General features: G+C 29.5%; 2 protein-coding genes across 2 annotated transcripts; both read left to right on the forward strand.

The window, feature by feature from the left end:
- Positions 1-8,448: 8,448 nt before the first annotated feature.
- Positions 8,449-11,130, forward strand: LOC113365343 (protein Wnt-10a-like). Its single transcript, XM_026606921.1, has 6 exons — positions 8,449-8,629; positions 9,126-9,297; positions 9,354-9,573; positions 9,646-9,848; positions 10,003-10,169; positions 10,934-11,130. Exons 1-6 carry the CDS (start codon positions 8,524-8,526, stop codon positions 11,128-11,130), a joined length of 1,065 nt encoding a protein of 354 aa, XP_026462706.1. The 5' UTR covers positions 8,449-8,523.
- A 6,180-nt stretch (positions 11,131-17,310) lies between these two features.
- LOC113365342 (neither inactivation nor afterpotential protein C-like) lies at positions 17,311-21,055 on the forward strand. The gene is given in 14 exon segments (XM_026606920.1): positions 17,311-17,431; positions 17,553-17,719; positions 17,793-18,077; positions 18,287-18,489; positions 18,759-18,849; positions 19,267-19,551; positions 19,612-19,627; positions 19,630-19,787; positions 19,951-19,975; positions 20,076-20,280; positions 20,345-20,358; positions 20,557-20,826; positions 20,829-20,877; positions 20,941-21,055. Coding segments are annotated over 14 exon segments (2,004 nt in total).
- The last annotated feature ends 60 nt before the right edge of the window (positions 21,056-21,115 follow it).

Genomic DNA, 21,115 nt, shown 5'->3' on the forward strand with positions numbered 1-21,115 from the left:
AATGAATCAACCAATAAAAAACAGGTTCAATCATAGATTTCTGAACATTTGGGTAAATATTATCAAGGCAATCGTGAGATTTTAACAATGCCGATAATATTTTCTATATGATTTTGAAATACGTTAATAATGTATGCTAAAATATTCTGCACCAATGTAAAATAAGTTAAAGTTTAATTAATTTATCATCTAATTCAATATTTTAACAACGGTATTTAGTTTAGTTGGGATTATAAAAGCAATCAGCAAATAAGTTATTAATAATAAATCATGACCAAATTAAAAAAAAACTCCGACATCAACATACGAAGCGTATGCCGTTGATCTGATATAACATCCTTATAAAATCTTATAGATCAAACAGCGCTGGCAGTCAATTCGCAACTCTGCGTGCTTATATTTCTGCTCGGATAGTAATTAACTTTTTCCTACCGTTTGTTTGCAGGCGATCGCATGCAAATCGCAACGCCTCGCCGCGCGCCATTCCCCGGGTAGACTGAAAACATTAATCCCATCTCTCACACGTTAATTAGCCTGAGGATTAGCCGAGCAGTTTAGCGGGATGGTGCTAATACGCACGCCTCATGGTTGTCAATGGCCATGTGAAGCTTGAGAATAAAGCAGAACAAATAGAAACAAAAATAAAAACAAAACGCTTCTAGCGTTCATTCAAAACGCCCGATGATTAGCAAAGTCGCTTTATTGTTAAGTAATTGACGTGAACGCGCGGAGAACAAAAAAGTGCTTTAAGGATTTAGATATAACGTATTTGCTTTTATATAAGACTTTTTGCACTCATAATTTCACATACTATTGGTTAATGTGGTTTTCCTATTGTATAATATATTCTGTTTTATTATTGTCGAATCGAATTTGAAGATCATGCCATCAAATGATTTGTTCAGATAGAAATAGCAAAATGAATGAAATATTAAAATATACTGTGAACCATTCATTTTCAATTTGAAGTAATATAAAAAGTAGTTCTTTATATTTTAAGTAGTAATGTATTTATCTATTGAAGAAATGCTTGGACTAGTCCGGTGGAGACGCCGCGTACATTCAGCGTGATTATAATAAACAGAGAATTTAGAAAATCGCACTTATCTTTATAACTTCAAAGTATAATAACAAAATTACATACCAAATTATAAATTATAAATAAATTAGGTACTAGATAACAAGTTTTTCTCACACAACTACCAACATTGGCGCCTAGCAACACTTCAAAATATTTATCTTTCATTTCAATCAAAGGGTGATAACATATATTCGTGTACCATGTTTTGTTAGTTGTTAGAATCATGAAATCTGTAAAAATAAGTCACTAATTTATTTTAAATGGTTAACTAGAATGTTTTTTTTAGTTATTGAGAATAATATAATATTGTTATCATAAGTGGGAACTACAATGAGCGTGACTGCATACTAATGAGAAATATGGCCTGAATGAGCTCTATGAGAAGTTATGATTTATTGCGTCATTATCAAGTATATGGTTATGTTAAAAGTTTTTGCAACTGAAAAACTAACAACAATGTGAGAATTATAAATTTGTTGCACAAAATACAAGTTCAGAGTAAATTTTATATATACTGGCATGTTTTTTATATGATTCTGACTGATTAGAAATGAATCAGAAAAGAATTGTTCAAAGTACAATTTATTTTTATTTGTCTAATTAGCATAGGGTCATTGCAATAAATGAAGTATTTTTATAATTTATATCGTAGTAAAGCGTTAGAAGATTTAATTTATTATCAAAGAAATATAATAATTTACCCATTGTAACATTTTAGTGATGCTGTTTTGGCAATTTTATTAATAAGAAATGCTTAATTGTTAAATGTAAATTTCGTATTTGTACTTTTTCTTTTTATTTATTATGTTTTGTTTTAATAAAAACCATTCTGAATAATTAGATTTTTATTGCACATAACTGCTTAAATGTGATATTTTAGAAATTGATGTTTTTCTTAATATTTTTTTCCGAATGCACTGATTTGATCCTGTTCATCATGATCCATAATTCCATTCCCATGCCTACAATATCAATACAAACGTACGCTACAAGTCTCACAAAACAATTTCCACGATGAGTAAAAAGATAACCGGGCATATTTCATCATGGTGGGGCAAAATTGAGCGGGGCGCAATATAATCCGACTGGAATATATACTCGCACACAAATACATTCAGTTATACTTCTAAATCTCATGGTAACAAACGCAAAGTCAGCCATCTCATTCACGCTTTTGGCCACTGCCCATTTCCACCGAAAAATCTTTTGACTGTGTCCGAGTAACTGCCTACAAGCCGTGCGCGCGAACATACCTCGGAACTCCATACTTTAAATCTAGAGTCGACAACTCTTGTTGGCGCTTGTGTTGTAACATTGGTTGGCTCAGTTTGTTTGTGTGGGTCGTCGTCGATGTGACTAACACATAAATGTATGACCAGAGTTTCCCTCTAGCAATTATCACCGGATTTATTGCTGATTATGTCAGAAGCATCGCGACTGTTCGCCTGTGACTTGTGTACGACGCGTGTGGAGCGCTTTTCGCTACGTCCCGTCCTCTCGCGTCAACGTGTTTTGTCTTCCGTGGTGCTCTATGTTTGTTTTTGTGTACCACATTTTTTTGTTTTGGTACAGTTGCTTGACTGGCACCATACTTCTTCTGAAGGTGTTTCGAGTGTTGTTGAAACATATATAGCACTTGATTGTGTGTTTTTCATTAAGTGATTATGGAAACTAGTGCTAAAGACATTTGAATTTATTTACTGAATATAGTTTCAAATACAATTGAAAGAATACTAAAATGGATCTATAAAGGTATTTAATTTGAAATGTTTTTGATTGAATTTATATGTTTGATATTCTCATAAACATGCACTTACACACGCACACACACATTTATATATATATATATATATATATATATATATATATATATGTAGTAGCCACATTTGAATATTAATATTATATTTTAGCAATATTATATTAGAACTGAGTTTTAATACAAAAATTACAAAAATATGATAATATAAAAGTATATATATATATATATATATATATATATATAACTCAACTCACAGACCTGCCCTAGGGCAGTACTACCCATTATATATATATATATATATATATATATATATATATATATATTATATACTTTTATATTGTCATATTTTTATTCTAAATATGTCATTAGCACAACTTCTATTAAAACTTTGTCCATAAAGAAGCTAAAATATAATATTAATATTCAAATGTGGCAAACTCAGTATAGTATTACTAGAAAAAAAAACAATAAACATCTCATGAGATGCTATATTTAGAACACACACACACACACACACACACACATATATATATATATATATATATATAAATATATATATATGCGTGTGTATGTATATGTATATTACCTATACTAATATATGATGTAAATAAGTGCACAGCAATAAAATAGGGAATATAAATTAGTTAAATGATTCGTATAACCAATACATAAACTTGTTTTCTTTACCAATTAGTATGTACGTTTAGTTGTTAATTAAATAAAATATCTAGAAGTTGTGCAAAACGTAGTGTCAGACATATTTTGGAACATATTAATTAAGTTCTGCTAAATTGGAACCAAATGATTCAAATTTTAATAATGAGACATCTAAACAAAACTGCCTCGGTACCACCATACAACATATACTGAGCTTGTGCACGTGCCCATTCAAAGACGATACACCGAAAACAATTAACCCATTGATAATAACTCTACATTAATCCACCCAGTGAGACTAAAAAAATCAACCCCTTTGAAATATCACAAAAGCTTTCATGATATGATGTCATTGCGTCGAGATTATCTGGGGTGCATGTCGCATAGTAAATGAAGCAGTAATTATCCAATAGGTCCGCGGAAGAGCCTCGTTCAAAAAATTTATAAAGGGTGCATATTCTTTGTCCAGTATTGTTAGCAAATTGAAAAGGGGTATGTGTGCATTGCGGTACACGAGTTATAGTTTGGATAAATTAAATAGTGTGAGTGCTGAGTGTTCGTATACTCGTATTAAAAGTGCGCATATATATAGTTATATATTAATTGTTTTTTTGACCTTGAAGAATATATATATATATATATATATATATATATAGTAGTATATATTAGTAAAATTTTTTACAACATCTTTATTATTTCATACGATTCGACATCATCATTAGTGGTTATGAACTTATTAAAAGAAAAGTAACACAAAATAATAATAATGCCAAATAAAAAGTAGGTAATTATAAATTGCAACGTAGCACTATTTGTCAGTATTTATTTGTATTATTATTTTTTTTAGATGTAGAGAAATGCACCCATTACAGGCCACATTTTAGTTTGAACAATGAGTTTTAAGTTGATTACTTAAACTAAAGTAGCCTAGCATTTCCCACTGCATTTCTCAACATTTTTTAAAATGATATTTTGTGAAATAGTAACTAGTGACAAAAAGTGCAACGTTGCAATTTATAATAACTTTTTTTGTTATTTGGCATTATCATCATTTTGAGTTAGTTTTCTTTTAAAAAAATCATACATACTGATGATGATATAGAATTTTACATTAAAACATATGGAGTAATATAAATGTTGCAAAAATCTTTACTTTATACTTTTTACTTGATGCTATATCCTTCAAGAATTTAATAATACATTTCAAAATCAAATTCAACTATCCTCAACATATATATATATATATATATATATATATATATATAAATTGATTATAATTGATGATTTATTACTTAAACGCTCGATTCAGAAAATCTAAGAAAAAAAATATCAAAAAACTATAAACATTATTTCCATTAACACATTTTTTCAAATAAAAAAATATTTATGTTTATGTTTATATAACGGTAAGTTACAACTTTTTCTTCTACTATAAACTTAAAATTTTCAAAAACGTTCTTTAAAAAAAGTGTTCTAAAGTGCCTTGACAAGTTCCATTAAAAGTACGCGCACTTATATGTGTTGCAAAATATAAGTTGTTAGATTGTTACAGAAAAAAATGGATTTTTAACACTCTGATAAATCATAATATGAATTGTATCAACCTTTCAAACACAATCAGTTGACATTTTATTTAATTGAATTTATTTTATAGGTATACAATTTTTATATTTGAATAAAGCAAAATGTAGAGAATAACAATACATGTAATTACATTCAAATACGTCATACTACTAATCGTTAAACAATATCACACATTACACATCAGGTACGGTACTCGAAAACGAACACGCATTTGCCGAGTTCTGGTAATAAACGGTCTGTTTTCACAAGGAGACCCGATACGCGACATTACACACGAAATTATTACTTCTATCGCCATTAAACTGCGCATATTATCGCACACAGAAATACCCTATATGCATCGGTTGCATTTTCGCACATGTCCTGCCCAGTACGGTTACTGTAATATTAATAATCACATGACAATTTCCCATATCGCGAGCAATTATTATTCGCGGAGCTGTGTTCGTAAGCCGGTCGCGGTAATCAAAGTGTACGGGCCTTAGTCATACAATTAGCGCTTAAGTAATTCCGTTCGCCCACGTAACTTGCGAGAAACAACTCCCGATAGGAACTAGGTGATGAGGATTTTCTAGTGTGTTCAAAATTAAATAATTGAATATGATAATGCATTTTTTGAATTACAAAGTTTGTCACAACCTTCAATAAAAATCAAGTAAAATATTGTAATTAATAGTTAATATATAATGTATAGAAAAATAATGAGTATTGTCATTTTATGCCTGTGCTTATATATATATATATATATATATATATATATATATATATAATATTCAACTATAGACGTATAGTTAAAACTGAACTAAACTTGATGCAACTGAAATTGGTTGTATAATCATATTGTTGAAATTTTTCATATATTTATATTATTTGTAATCAAGGTCCAGTTTTTATTCAAGTAAAATAGGTCCAGAACCAAGTCCAGGTCCAGATTTTATTTAAGTAAAATAACGTTAACCATATACAGATATGAGCAAATACAAACGATATTTTTGGAAAAGCGATATTTCATAAGCCGCTTGTAATTAACATCTTCATTATACTAAGGGTTCTATATACATAAATTACTATCAGTACATGTATGTGTTCTAGTTATTAAAAAATTTAGAAGAAGACTATATGTCTAATTTGCTATACTACATAATTAATTGTCCATATGACAGTCAGTTAATTTTTTTGACTGACAGTTATTTTTTTTATATTTTTGATATAATATTACTACTGACGGTAATAATAAACTCTAATTTATGGTAGGTTGTAAAGAAATGATATTTGATTGTATATTAATTTTAATTTCAGAATTACCTGATCGAAACTATGAAATTAAAAAGAAATTGCTACAAGAATTGATAAATATCTTTATGTGGTAAATTTCTATGAGAATAAATATGTGCAAGTTTATTAATAATCAATTGATAAAGTTGAAGACTATACATGAATTGGCAGTAACATGAATGTTTTTAAACAAAAGAGTGATGCAAAACGAGACGACGTAATAAGCAGATGAATTCATTGTATTTGATAACGTGCATCGCGCTGCTCTTCATACTGAGGTGAGTAAGTTATGATATCAAGAAATAACATCATAATAGAAGCAAATTATTTTTATAAAATCAGGAATAATTATATTCAAATTCACTAAACATTTGATAAATTTTATTCTACCATCATTATTCAAAAAGATTATATGTAACAAAACCCTTGTAGCCGAATATTTTTCATAATTTTGAGCTTCATGATCTGTTTGTATGTCGTATATTCTAATTATTTGTAATACCTCGATTAAAATTTCATGCATCATCAATTTATAATACAAAACATTCACATGTAAATAAAGTCGTATATTTTTTTGTATTTCAACTTCCATTCCAGCATGTTAACTAATGCAAACTGCATGTAATCATTCGGTGAGAGCCATTAAGTTTATCACGTAGTCATTACGAATGCCGATTGGTACTCGTTTAGAAAAAAAATTGGATCGATTTTATTGTCAGTGAATAAATTGAACATAAATAAAGATAAGAAGATCCATGCTTGCTACGAGACATCGTCAATTAAATTTTATAAAAGTCATTTGGTATTTCAAATATTCGACGGACTATTTATATGTAGATGGCTTCGGTGATTTTACTTTCGAAACATTTCTGTATTGCAGGGGCGTTAAATCTTTTTGCCCATAAAATTAAAAATACTAATTAGAGGGTATTTTGTTTTCAATAAATAATTTTCAACTGATTTATTGTGTTCAAAAACTTTTCTAGCGCAAAGTCACTAGTAGATATTTTAACTTATTAAATAATACTCTATCACATGAATACATATAAATAATTACAAATAAATCACAAGTTTGGTGAATGTATAGTGCAATACTGTTTACATTATTGTTAAGTGATTAACGATTCGTATACAAACACACAGCAAGTTTCAAATTTTAAAGAGCGCATCTACATAGTTATCTAATGATATAATTTTGATAAAAAAAATTTGAGAATACGTTTTACTCTCACTTTGATAAATTAATGTGATTTAGATTAACATTTATTAAAACAAGATTAATTTAAAAAACACATCAGTTAACATTGTAATTTGTTACTACACGATTTCCAAATAGTAAGCAAGGCATTATATCCAGGGCTTAATGTGAACGAATTAATCCTTTTAATGATGCGCTTTCTTTTTTGACTAGATTTAGGAGATATACGGGAATGAAAAAACTGATGACACGTTTCAATTTGATTTGAAACATAGTAAACTTTTATAGATATGTATGATGATTTGAAAGAAATCATAAATTATCAAAACCGTATAATGATAATTAGTTTTAAAACCTAGTTCTTGTAATATTACACTTCTAATTATTTTGTGTCATTACCAATTTCGCGTAAATATAATTAATAATGGTAATTTCACTTTCTCATTTTTGAACTAGTTAATAGTATTACCTAAAATTTTTGAAAATAGATTTAGAGAAATCGTAAAGTTTCGTACAAATACAAAAAAAATATATATTATCACAGTCTAAATGTATTTTTTTCCTTTTTTGTTCGCAGCTTTCTAGTATAATTAGTAGCGATTTCACTTTTATCTATATCAATTTTTTTATTTCTGCTTGTCATCAGAAAACTATCACACTTTGCTCAAGTCGAATAAAGCATTCAGGAATTTCTAGCAATTTAGTGTAGGGTGGCATTTTTACTACTCATTATACATTACTTGTATGTAATTGAATAATATTGATTTTTTCTTTATATTTCATAATATTTAACAGTTTGCTTTTTATTATAGCGCTGCGCGCTGCTCGTACAACAACTACGCGCCTCGAAGAAGGCCGATGTCGAACATAATGTCTCCCTGCAGATCGGTGCAAGGGCTGACGAGGGCGCAGTTGCGCTTGTGTAAACGACAAGGAGATACGTCGGCCACGGCGCTCCAAGGGCTCCAAATGGCGGTTGCCGAATGTCAGCACCAGTTTAGGAAAGAAAGATGGAACTGTTCAAGTCTGGATACAAAAAATAGTAATCCGCACACGTCGGCAATCTTAAAACATGGTAAGAGTTTCTAATTCAAAAACTATTTCAATTTCGTATTACTATGTCTTCACAAGCAATGTATGTGTGTATTTTTTTAGTACTTCGGTAATTAACTCAGAATATTGATTGAATAATTAGATACTGATTTTATAGACTTTTATTATTATGCTTGTAAAGGTGTCGAATAATCAGATTGAATCGGCTTATTTAATAGGATTTTCAGAAAAATTAACGATGACAATACATAGGCGTGTAAATTCATTCAAACATTCTTTTAAATCTATATAACTATATGTACATAAATTAATGATACCCGGAATAACTAGATAAAACAGTTTGTCAAAGATCAATATATATATATATATATATATATATATATATATATATATATATATATATATATATATATATATATATATATATATACGTGAGACGTGTAAAAGATAAGATCACGCGTGTACGTTCAGATTAGTCAGAACTAATTTCAATCAATGTTTTATTTTTATTTTCATAGGTTATAGAGAATCAGCATTTGCTTATGCAATATCGGCTGCTGGAATATTGCACAGTGTAACCAGAGCGTGTAGTCAAGGATCTCTTATATCATGTGGCTGTGGACCGACCCCGAAAAAGCCTTTTTTGCCAACAGCGGCTAACCGAAAAGCTTTCAAACTTGAAGAACAAAGGTGAGCAAAAGAAGATATATTTAAAGAATTTTTAATTAAAAAACATATTTTTTCAGACTAAATGCTATTGGTATAAATAATGAAATGAATGCAATAAACCAAATACCACTTGAAAATTCCGAAAAAACTGAAACGGGAAGTAAATGGAAATGGGGCGGTTGTTCACATAATTTAGACTATGGAATGGAATTTTCCAGATTATTTCTAGATTCCAGAGAAAGCCTAGGAGATATACAATCGCGTATAAATCTACACAACAACGAAGCCGGTAGACTGGTAAAACTTCAATAAACACATAATTAAAATTATATAAATATTTTATGATATTTATCCAAAATTTTAATCCAGGCTGTAGCTAATAATATGCAAATAAGATGTAAGTGCCATGGAATGTCAGGTAGTTGTCAATTGAAAACGTGTTGGCAAACTTCACCGGATTTTCGTACCGTTGGACGCGTGCTCAGAGATCGATACAAATCTGCGGTTTTGGTCGATCAATCGAATATGAACGATGGATCGCCTATCCTGCGAGTAGATTCAAAGAAAAAGAGGTAAAAAATATATATTTCAGTTAGTTTCAGTCACTCAACTAATATAATTATATCTGTTGACGTATCATTTACCTATATTCATTTCATACCAATTCGATAACGTTAATGTTTGAATAAATGAATGAATTATTTCACTACAAGTTTATTCTTTCAGGCGAAAAAATAGACAAGGCGGTGGCAATAGAAACCGAAATATCAATTCCGAAAATTCTTCAAATAAAAGGAAACGTGGAGGTCGTGGAAAACGATTTCAGCAATCGCTATTGTATTATGAACGTTCACCAAATTTTTGTGATGCTGACTCTGCAGCCGATATTGCAGGTATGATATAAAACATATTTAAATAATCAGTACTTTGTTGAAAATTAAATTAGAAGCAGCTTCCCTAATTCAAAACAATGATGAATCAACAATAAATATTATTGATGTCAATTACCAATAATAATTAAAATGTAATCAATTGTTGTTATTGTGGATAGAAACCAACACGTTGATATTCACAAAAAGATTTGTTTTGTTGTGAATCTATATAACCTTACGATAAACATATACGCCATCTAGCAATATTTGCTTAACTCCGATAAAAAGGAAATATTACGGAAACGCTATGTTACGGGACTGTTACATCTTCGAATGAATTGGTAGACAGAACTAACAAAAAGCTATGTATTTGATGTGCAAAAACCTAACTTCAAAAATGTGTTATCAATGAAACATAAGAAAAACGCGCTTATGATAAAATAGTTATTTGACATGTGTGCGTTTTGTAGGTTAGGTTCAATGTGTGAAACGCCTGATCGCACAGCAAATTCATAGCCAACCATTTCATACAAAAATAGACTCATAATATAGCGTTGCCATAACATTTATATTTTATTGTAGAATTGACCTCATAAATATACGTCCTAGTTTTGTCTAGTATAAAAAAACAGCAGATTTCACGCCATAATTATCATTTGATGACTGATATTACTAAATTTGATAAGGCTTGAAATCTGTTAATGTGTAAGAACAACTCGAATACAAAACTGATTTTCACAACTCACTTTCCTCTAACAAATCAATTTTTGTGGTTAACCGACCAGGTACGTCGGGTAGACGCTGCACCCACAACGCGACCCAGGACGCCGCTCTCGACAGTTGTTCGACGATGTGTTGCGGACGCGGATACAATTTGATAAGGGAACACTATGTGTCGAGATGCAATTGCAGGTTCCACTGGTGCTGCACGGTCGACTGTGACACTTGCGAACGAGACGAATGGATAGCCGTATGCAAATAGATAGGTGCAAGTAGAATCTAATCCGAGGTGAAAGATATTAATTTGTGATAAAACCATAGACATTGTCCAAAAAAGTTCGTTCAATTATTTGAATACAATCATTGAATGTTCACAGTATATAAACTTAAATAAAAGTAGTGAAACATAGTGAACTAAATTGCATATTTGTGTCCCAATAAAAATGTGTGAAAATATTAATGTTTATTAAACCAAAAATGCACGTATACTCTATAGTCCAGTCATTTGGTCGTTTTGCCGGTACAGTACTCTGGGAATTCTGAAAATTAGTAATCTTATAGATTTCGAGGTGCTCTTTACGAAAATCAACTTTGCCACCTCAAATTTGAACGGCAAGTTGCCGCGATATTAAAAAAATGGCGTCAAAAACAGTTTTTTTAAAATATCTCCTTTCTGGCTTATTCTACGATAAAAGTATCTATGTACGAATTAAACTAAAGAAAATTTCTTACAATTCTTTAAAAAAACGTTTTTTTGTAAAATTGATAGTTTGAGAGTACGGCTGCCTTAAAGTCTTTGCTGCTCCCGCCGCAGTATCAAATCTCTCCATATATGACAGCACTTTGAACTTGACCACATACCTTCTAATAAATAAATATTTTCAATGTTAAATTAAGCGAATAAGATCTAGAAACAAAATAATACAAATATTTTTCTGTTTTTTTGCTGATTTTTTAACACTTCAAGCTACTTACTTATAGCTACTTTGCCATTGACGTTTAAAAAATCAGCAAAAAAAAAACGAAAAATATTTGAATTATTTTATTTCTAGATCTTATTCGCTTAATTTAGCATTGAAAATATTAATTATTAGAGAGAATGTAGTCAAGTTCGAAGTGCTGTCATATATAGAGAGATTTGATACTACGGCGAGAGCAGCAAATAGGCGGCCGTACTCTCAAACTATCAATTTTACAAAAAAACGGTTTTCTAAGGAATTGTAGGAAATTTTATCTAGTTTAATTCGTACATAGATACTTTTATTGTAGAATCAGCCAGAAAGGAGATATTTTAAAAAAAGCTGTTGTTTGACGCCATTTTTCCAATATGGCGGCAACTTGCCGTTCAAATTTGAGATAGCAAAGTTGATTTTCGTAAAGAGCACCTCAAAATCTATAAGATTACCAATTTTCAGAATTTCCGGAGTACTGTACCGGCAACAACTTTTTTTGCACCAAATGACTGGACTACTATACGAGATCATGTATCCTCCTTAGCCGTGTGTTATGAATGCTCAAATTACATAGGCCTGTGTTGAAAAATGAAGAAAATTATACATACATAACGACTGAAATTCAAACGAGAAACCAATATTGCATAAATATTTTTCATCACTTATATAATACAGTAAGATAATTTACTATCTATTATCCTCGCCATCTTTGCAAAAGTCTATTATTATTTACAGTATTTATATATATGTACTTTTAATTGGAAAACAAGTTGGATGTAACTTCTGATTTTACAATATTCTAATCGTACTTTTCGAAAATTTAAAATTTGCAGGCCAGTGTTATTATTGTAAAAATGTATTTCATTGTGAAGATGTCAGGAATAAGTTATAATTTGAATGTATTATTTACCATATCCAATCAAAGTAAAAAATACTTTTATTCCCAGTATTTAATTAGTGTTATGTACTAGTAATATTAATGTTATGTACTAGTAGTATATAATCATTAAAATTTATTTTTATTTTAATTTATTTCGTAATTTATTAATATCCCTATGAAACGCTTAAAACACTTATTCACTTAACTATAAGCATATATATTTTCAAATTTGACTGACTTTAACCTCTATTAAATTAAAGAAATAATGTAAGAAGTGTTAGAGAAACACTAAAAACTCGAATTTTATACAACTTATGCAAAACAATTAAATTATTATTTAGTTATAGATAAATAATCATTGTACTTAATTTATTGTAATAAAAATATGAAGCAACATATTAATTGCTATGTAAAAAAATGAGAGAAATTGATTTGTTAAATATCAATATAATTACAAAAAAAAAAAAAAATTATAAAAATAGAAGATCATAAATTTATATTGACATCAACAAAACTATATTGACATGTATATTTGATTTGATTTTTCAAAAATATATCAATGTCGTAAAAGTTTATTGAGGTAAATGCAAAGTTCAAGTTCAAAATAAACTTGTCCAATTTACTGATATTGTTCATGAGTTTTCACTAATTTATAGAAACATAAATAGCTCTTTCTATTAATAATATTTCTAGACTAATCGCCTCAATGAAAAAATAGATTTAGAATGAAAGAAAATCTTTACAAAGAAATGCTATAATTTTCTCGATTGTTATTACAAATTGATTTATCTATATTGATTTTCTTCTTCAATGCAATTGTATCAGCATCATTTCTCGGAAAACTATAGAGAATTAGCTTAAACGACGACCATTAGCGTCGTTGGTGATCATTCGCACATCATTCTTTGTATGACGGCAAACAATAAAAACAACATACGAAACAAATCTAAAAACTGCGTTTCGCGTTGGAGAACACATACACTACTCGCGCAACATACATTATTATATTTCGTTCTTCCTTCGGATAAATTGCATTGTTGATTCTGTCCGGTCGAAGGGCCCGGAATAAAAAATAAAAAGACGAAGAAGAAACACTTCGCGCATACACACATGCAAGTATTGCGATTGTCAATGCAATGAAATATGGACTTTGAGCTTAAAAGATTATCATCGGTGCGTTAGTATACAATGTAGTCAAAAGCGCGCAATGAGCCGAACATGAACCCGCCGGACAATGGTGCGTATTGCATCTGTCCGTGAGCTTCTTCGTAACATTATCGCGTTAGTCGCGCTTCGAAATGCCACCCGAGCGTGAATCTGTGTTATCATCGTCTACCTATGCAGAAACGTTTCAGAAGTAAAAAGCCAAAGAAACGGTATCCTCACGGAAAAAATAAACTCAGGCCAAATTTAGGGATGGTGTCAGAAATTAATCAATTTGCGGAAGTAAATAAAATACAAGCAGAAGATAAAGCAGAAGCAACACCTGAAAGTAAAATAATTATATTGCCCACCCGCAATTGTGTTGGCACTACGATTCTTAAACTGCTTAACATCTATAATTAGGTTCCTCAAAACAACATATAAAAAAGTGGTCAAGCCGAATACCTGAACATTATATATACTAATATATACTAATATATATATATATATATATATATATATATATATATATATGTATTATAGAATTTTATGATATGAGTGGAACGAATATTAATTGTTTAATATGAACAAAACAGCACTCAGATTTGTTTGACACAACTTATTTTATGATTACAGACGTTTCGAGACCATGGTGTGTCTCATCTTCAGTGTAATTTCAAAACAGTTACTTATATACTACACATTCTTTAATAATTTATTTAAATTTCATTTAATTTTTAATATAAATTATTAAAGAATGTGTAGTATATAAGTAACTGTTTTTGAAATTACACTGAAGATGAGACACACCATGGTCTCGAAACGTCTGTAATCATAAAATAAAGTTGTGTTAAACAAATCTGAGTGCTGTTTTTGTTCATATTAAACAATAATATATATATATATATATATATATATATATAATAATGGGCTGAGAACAAGGATCCAATTTAAATTTGAGTAATTATACTGTCTAAACCAAATGAACAATATCACAACACATAACATGTATCAAACAAACAGCTGTCATACTATGTTCAGTGAAATTCCCACTTAATTCCTGATTATATAAATGTGTTTTTTAATTGTTTTCTTTAAAATCGTCATCTGTCTCCTTTACCCAATGAAACAAACAGAGAGCAAAAAAATATCAATGGCTTTTAATTTTAAAGAAATTTTACGAAATAACAACTACAATGTTCAACGAATGAAAAATGTAAATTTCATGAGCAAATTTTTGACAAAGATAACACTGTAATACCTAGATATAATATGTCGTCCAAAACTTACGTATAATTTATTTTGTATATGTAATTGTTACTTTTCAAACATACTTGTCAATTTTATATATTCGAATATGTAATGTACATCGCACTAATTCCTAGACTACCTAAGGCAACAGCAAAAACGATGGTGAAAAAACGGTTAAAATAAAAAATTATAGCAAATGCTATACCAACCAACGAAATTCCAGTGCATTAAAAAAATAATTAACAATAAACTTAACGTATAATTTATTTTGTATATGTAATTGTTGCTTTTCAAACATACTTGTCAATTTAATATATTCGAATATTTAATGTGTATGGCACTAATTACTACACTATATAAGGCAACAACAAAAACGATGGTAAAAAAACGGTTCAAATTAAAAAATTATAGCAAATGCTATTCCAATCAACGAAATTCCACTGAATTAAAAAAATAATAACACTAAAAAACCATAACAAATCGTATGATGGAGTACATAGAACTTGACACTTTACGCTAATGTTTCAAGATTCTACTTATATCAACTTCTAAGACATACTATATAATATTTACTTCTAAAATATTTAACTATGACATCGCGTTAACAAAATCAAATTTTAATTGCCGCGTAGCACAAAATTTATATTATATTGAACACCCAAACGTCTCTCTTTGTATACATTATTTATTCAATCTCATGCACGTATTTGCTTTATTATGTAAATATTATTGTAATATTCTTCATAAACAAATACAATGTGTTGAACGATCATACATGTGATATTTAAAAAGCAACGACATCAATTGATTATCAGATTTGTAAAGCAGTTGTACTTTTTTTCTTCATTTACAACGTTGTTAATTATGCTTCTATTGTTTGCACATTATATTTACATAATAAAGTAAAATTGATGTATCTACAAATTTAATAATCAACTATTGAAGATTATAAATATATTCTATTATTATCTGCTGATGTTTAAAATGGTCTCTATAAGACTCAGCAAGATAGAAAATATAAAGAATAAATGAATGATGATGAAATAACCAATCAAGAATTGCCACATAAAAAAGTTTAATTTACAGATCGTTAGCAGTGAATCATTAAATGATTAAGTCACTAATTATTATTATTATACAAAAAATAGGTCAAAAAAGTCGAATTCACGAATGAATTTTTTCAAATTATGATATCGTTGTTGTTTTTTTATAAAAAAAAATAGTCTGTTTTCACGTGAATAAGGATTCCAAATGAAGTAACATCAGTTATCTCTCAAAAACATTCAGTGGGTACCTGCTTTAAACACATATAAATTTATTGCGAAAGTTCAGAACGTGTAATCACTCCCTGAGTGGAAGCGTCAGTCTGTTAGACCACCACTCAATATTTCTTTACTTAATTAACCGAACGGCGGATTTGACACGGCAACAGTTGGCGATATTTTGAACAACTTTACGATTGCGAAATATTTATATTGCCGAAACGAATCGCACAAAAATTCATAACGCGAGAAGCGCACATTAACAAAACAATAATAGTGTCGAGAAAGCCCCCCGAGATCCCATCTCGATTGGGTCGGATAACATCAAAATGACGATAGGAATACACATATTTAATTAAAGATTATTCTAAAACGCTAACTAACTACAAAAAAACAATAGCTATTTAATCTTAGAGTTCAAAGTTACTATAAGCTTTTGCGTGTCCAAAGGCAATGCCTTAATCGAGAAGACCTTATTTTTCTACTTCCTTTTCAAGTATTGCATAAAACCTTTGTGAAGTTTTATCTAATGTAATACTCCTCATTAGAGTTTCTAATAATATTGCAAGCTCTCCAGTTTTCTTTATGGTAACGATTTAAATATACTGATTTAGAAAGTAAATTAGTAATGAAAAAATGATGAAACATCGAGTTTATTGATCTCAACTTAGTAATTAAAAAAAATTTCATGCCGGCGAGGGAAAATCGACCTTGTTCACAATAGTAAAATCAATATCTGCTTTGTATATTTTTATGGTGCTCATATCTGCTCACTGCGAAAGATTAGCGAGCTATGTGGCTTCTTTTCATTTAAACTTGCTAATTGAATAAGCTTCGTAGCAGAGTTTTAATTTGAGTAAGTCAATGAACAGTCCTTTTTCAGATTTCACATGAACAATATGGCAAGAAGGAATAATAATATTAAAGAAAAAAGACATAATAATTAAATAATTATGGAGGGAAGTGAAGATATATCATTGGAAACGCTGCCGATAATTAGTCAATTTGAATGTAAAGAGCTGCTAGGATCAGGTGTTTTTGGTAAAGTTTATTTATCAAAGGACCCTGCTACAGGTACAAATATATATATAATCAAAATATATTAGCAAGGTCTTAAATTTTGTTTGATTGTGTATTAATGAAGTGCGCCTTGAGCTAAATAGGTTTAGTAAATGTATATTATTGTTTTTTTTAGAGAGCAAGTGCGCTGTAAAAGTTCAACCTTTAGATGGCCGATATGACAAGTTAATTCTGAAAGAATATAGTGTACTCAAAGATTTATGCTTACATCCGAATTTACCAGAATTCTATGGAGCTTATAAAACAGAAGATGAACCCGTAAAAATTCTTTTCTTTATGGAGGTGATACACATTCAACTATCAGATTAAGTAAAAATTTTGTTGAAAATATATAGTATTCAATTTATATACTTAGGTTTGTGAAGGTGGACCCGTGATCGACATTGTCCGAGCTTTGATCCATGCAAATCGACGAATGTTCGAAGAGCACATAGCTTTTATTCTGAAAGAAATCATCAGAGCGCTAACTTATTTACATGGTCATTTATTGGCACATGGCGATATAAAAGGAAATAACATTCTTTTAACTACCAGAGGAGAAGTTAAACTCATAGATTTCAATCTATCTCGATGTTCAGTAAGAGATCGCGGAAGCATTGAGAAATTGAGGCAAGGTTCACCTTGTTGGATGGCTCCAGAGGTGAACAAAAATGCATGATCATGTATACGATTTCAAAATGTAGTAGACACATTTTTGTTACGTGGATCAAATTTAATTTTCACTATAAATTCGTGCTTTCATGCAACGATTTTTTTTATTATAAATTTATTCTGACCTTCTTTAGAAATCTCGCGAAACAAACCCGATTTATATTATGCTATTAATCAATATTATTAATTTTTCAACAGATAATATCAGGAGATCAAAGTTTTCACGGTAGCCGAGCAGACGTGTGGTCCTTGGCCATCACTGCTATTGAAATGGGTGATGGCTCGGCGCCCTATGAGGATATGCATCCAACAAGGGCATTATTTCATATCGAAAAAAATCCCCCACCTGGATTATACAGGCCCCATCTGTGGTCAAATACTTTCAACGATTTCATAAATGAGTGAGTTAATATTATTGAATTAATAAGATCGAAATTAAAATTCAAACATAGTTACCCATTATGTACATGCGAAAGAGTAAGTACATCACATGAATATGCAATATTCTAAAAATAGTAAAATCACTCTACGAATATTTCGTGTAATTCCATTTTCCTTTGCAATATTAATGTATAACAACAGAATCATTTTCTTTAAAAGAAATATTAGAAATATAATTTTAAAATTAATTTGGCATCTATCAAATAGTAAAATTGATATAATTTTGCAGATGTTTAGTCAAAAATCCAGAACACCGACCTTTAATGATGGAGGTCGTAGCTCATCCGTTTATAACTCAACTTCCAGAACGTGATTATCATGTATGTATTTTTAAATTTTCACAATAAAAATTTATATCAACATCAACTCTTAGAATTCAGTCATCAATTCTAAATTTTAGTATTTTCAACATAGAATTTACTGAATTAATATATTAGTTTTTATATGTGTATTAGATATGGAAATATGTGTTGTTGATTGCGGAAATAAATGTTGCATAATGCTTCAAAAATATATAGTGCTAAATACAGTACATCTAGCAAAGAATAATATTTTTCACAAATGTATGTGCACTTGTGAATAAAGTAATTTAGGAAAAATCTTAGAACAATGTATACAAAGATGGTTGCAAAAAAACTTCTGTAAAGTTAACAATAACTTTTTTATTAATGGTCTTTTAAGCAAGTACACTAGTCTAACTTTAACTTAACTTTACTATTTATTTTTTATTTTCATAGTTAAATTTGGAACTTTCGAAGCTAGTAGAAGATTTTCGTAGCACAAGGAAGCTTTATAAAAAAACAGAAATATTTCTTGATAACTTGGAAATTAAATGTAGCAACGATACTTCACCGCAGAAATTACTTATAGAAGATTTATCGACTATGGATAATATTACAGAAGAAAATATTTTAAATCTTTTACATGATAGATTTGATAAAGGGCTAATATATACATTTATTGGAGATATATTGCTTGCCTTAAATCCCGATGAAGACTGCGAACATTTATTTACTGATGAGGTAAATACTATGGCGGAGAAAATAATATAAAATTAGATTTTGTAATATATTTTATTTTAGCACCATGCAAAATATAATATAAATCAAAATCAGATCATGCTCCACATGTTTTTGCTGTGGCTGATGGAGCTTACCAGAATATGTTGCATTATAAAGAAGGTCAACGGATTTTACTGTTTGGTGAAACTTGTTCGGGAAAAAGTGTGAACGCTGCCAAAATTATAAAACATTTATCATACATGGGTAAACTTTTTCAATTTTTTGTATATTAACAAATAAGTTTTATATATTTTGAACTATACTTAATTATTCATTAGAAAGCAGTCTGAGAGCAAATACGAATAATCTAGTATCAATAATAGAATTGTTTAGAATATTAAGTATAATTTACATCTTTAGAATATCTTTATAATTGTGAAACTTGGTATTGAAACTTGGACCTGCTAATATCCACAGTAATCTTTATAAATGTTGCATATAATAATTGTATATAATAGTATTATATCAAGGTTTTTTTACTTTAGGTGAAACTGACAGAAATATGGGTGACCTTATAAATTCATCACTAGAAGTTTTAACATTTCTGACCCAAGCCAAAACACAATTTAATGACCATTCTACCAGATGTGTGCTCCAAACAATTCTAACGTACAGTTCAACTGGAAATATTAGCGGAGTAGTGTATTCAATATATCAACTAGAAAAATGGAGAGCTATTCAATTAAATGGGTAATTAATTAATAATAAATAAAAAATACGTTTATATGTATATTTATATAAATAAATGCTATAGATCTAATAAAAGCTGTTTTTAGCACACTACGACTTTTAACATTTTTCCACTATTTTTATGAGGGCATGATGGCACTTGGAAAACTACATTTATATAATTTGGATACCGAAGTCCAACCGCGAATTTTTAAATTGCTTAACGAAAATAATAAAACAGAAAATACTAAGAAATTCATGACTTTTGTTAATAATCTACGAAAACTGGTTTTGGAGATGAACAATTGAATATAATTTGGAACGTTCTCGCGGCTATAATTATAATCAATGATATGTCTTTTGACAATAATGACAATGAATTGTACACCACAGAAGCTATCAAGAAGATTTCAGAAAATCTTCATGTTGATGAATTTATGTTTGGACAAGTTTTATTAAATACTTATGTTGTTGAAAATGAGACAAAAATGGAATGCAAGCGAACATGTGAAGAAACCAAGGACATTTTTAATATATTGGCCATAACATTATATTCGAGATTGGTCGATTGATCACCAATGCTATTAACAATAAATTTTCATTCCATCGTACTTTGTAGTAAGTTTTATCAAATACTTTAAAAGTAATTATTCCTTATTCAAATAACCTCAATGTTTTCAGTGGCGATTCGTTATCTATATCCATTTTGGACATGTTTGGCTTCGAATCTTATACGACAAATTCTTATGAACAGTTTGCTGTAAATTGTATCAATGAACAGATGCAATCTTTATAATCATCTTGTTTTTACGACGGAGATGCAAGAATACGAAGAAGAGCATGTGCCTGCTATAAA

This window comes from Ctenocephalides felis, unplaced genomic scaffold, assembly GCF_003426905.1.
Source record: "Ctenocephalides felis isolate EL2017-DRISC unplaced genomic scaffold, ASM342690v1 CF-g0.4_SCAFFOLD_00908, whole genome shotgun sequence".
NCBI lineage: Eukaryota > Metazoa > Arthropoda > Insecta > Siphonaptera > Pulicidae > Ctenocephalides > Ctenocephalides felis.

Bases quoted from the DNA above. Each gene is read 5' to 3' on its own strand.
- LOC113365343 (XM_026606921.1), top strand. From the start codon at position 8,524: ATGGCGGTTGCCGAATGTCAGCACCAGTTTAGGAAAGAAAGATGGAAC. The intron at 9,298-9,353 runs GTGAGCAAAAGA...ATATTTTTTCAG, and splicing joins TTCAAACTTGAAGAACAAAG to ACTAAATGCTATTGGTATAA. The intron at 10,170-10,933 runs GTATGATATAAA...TTAACCGACCAG, and splicing joins CTCTGCAGCCGATATTGCAG to GTACGTCGGGTAGACGCTGC.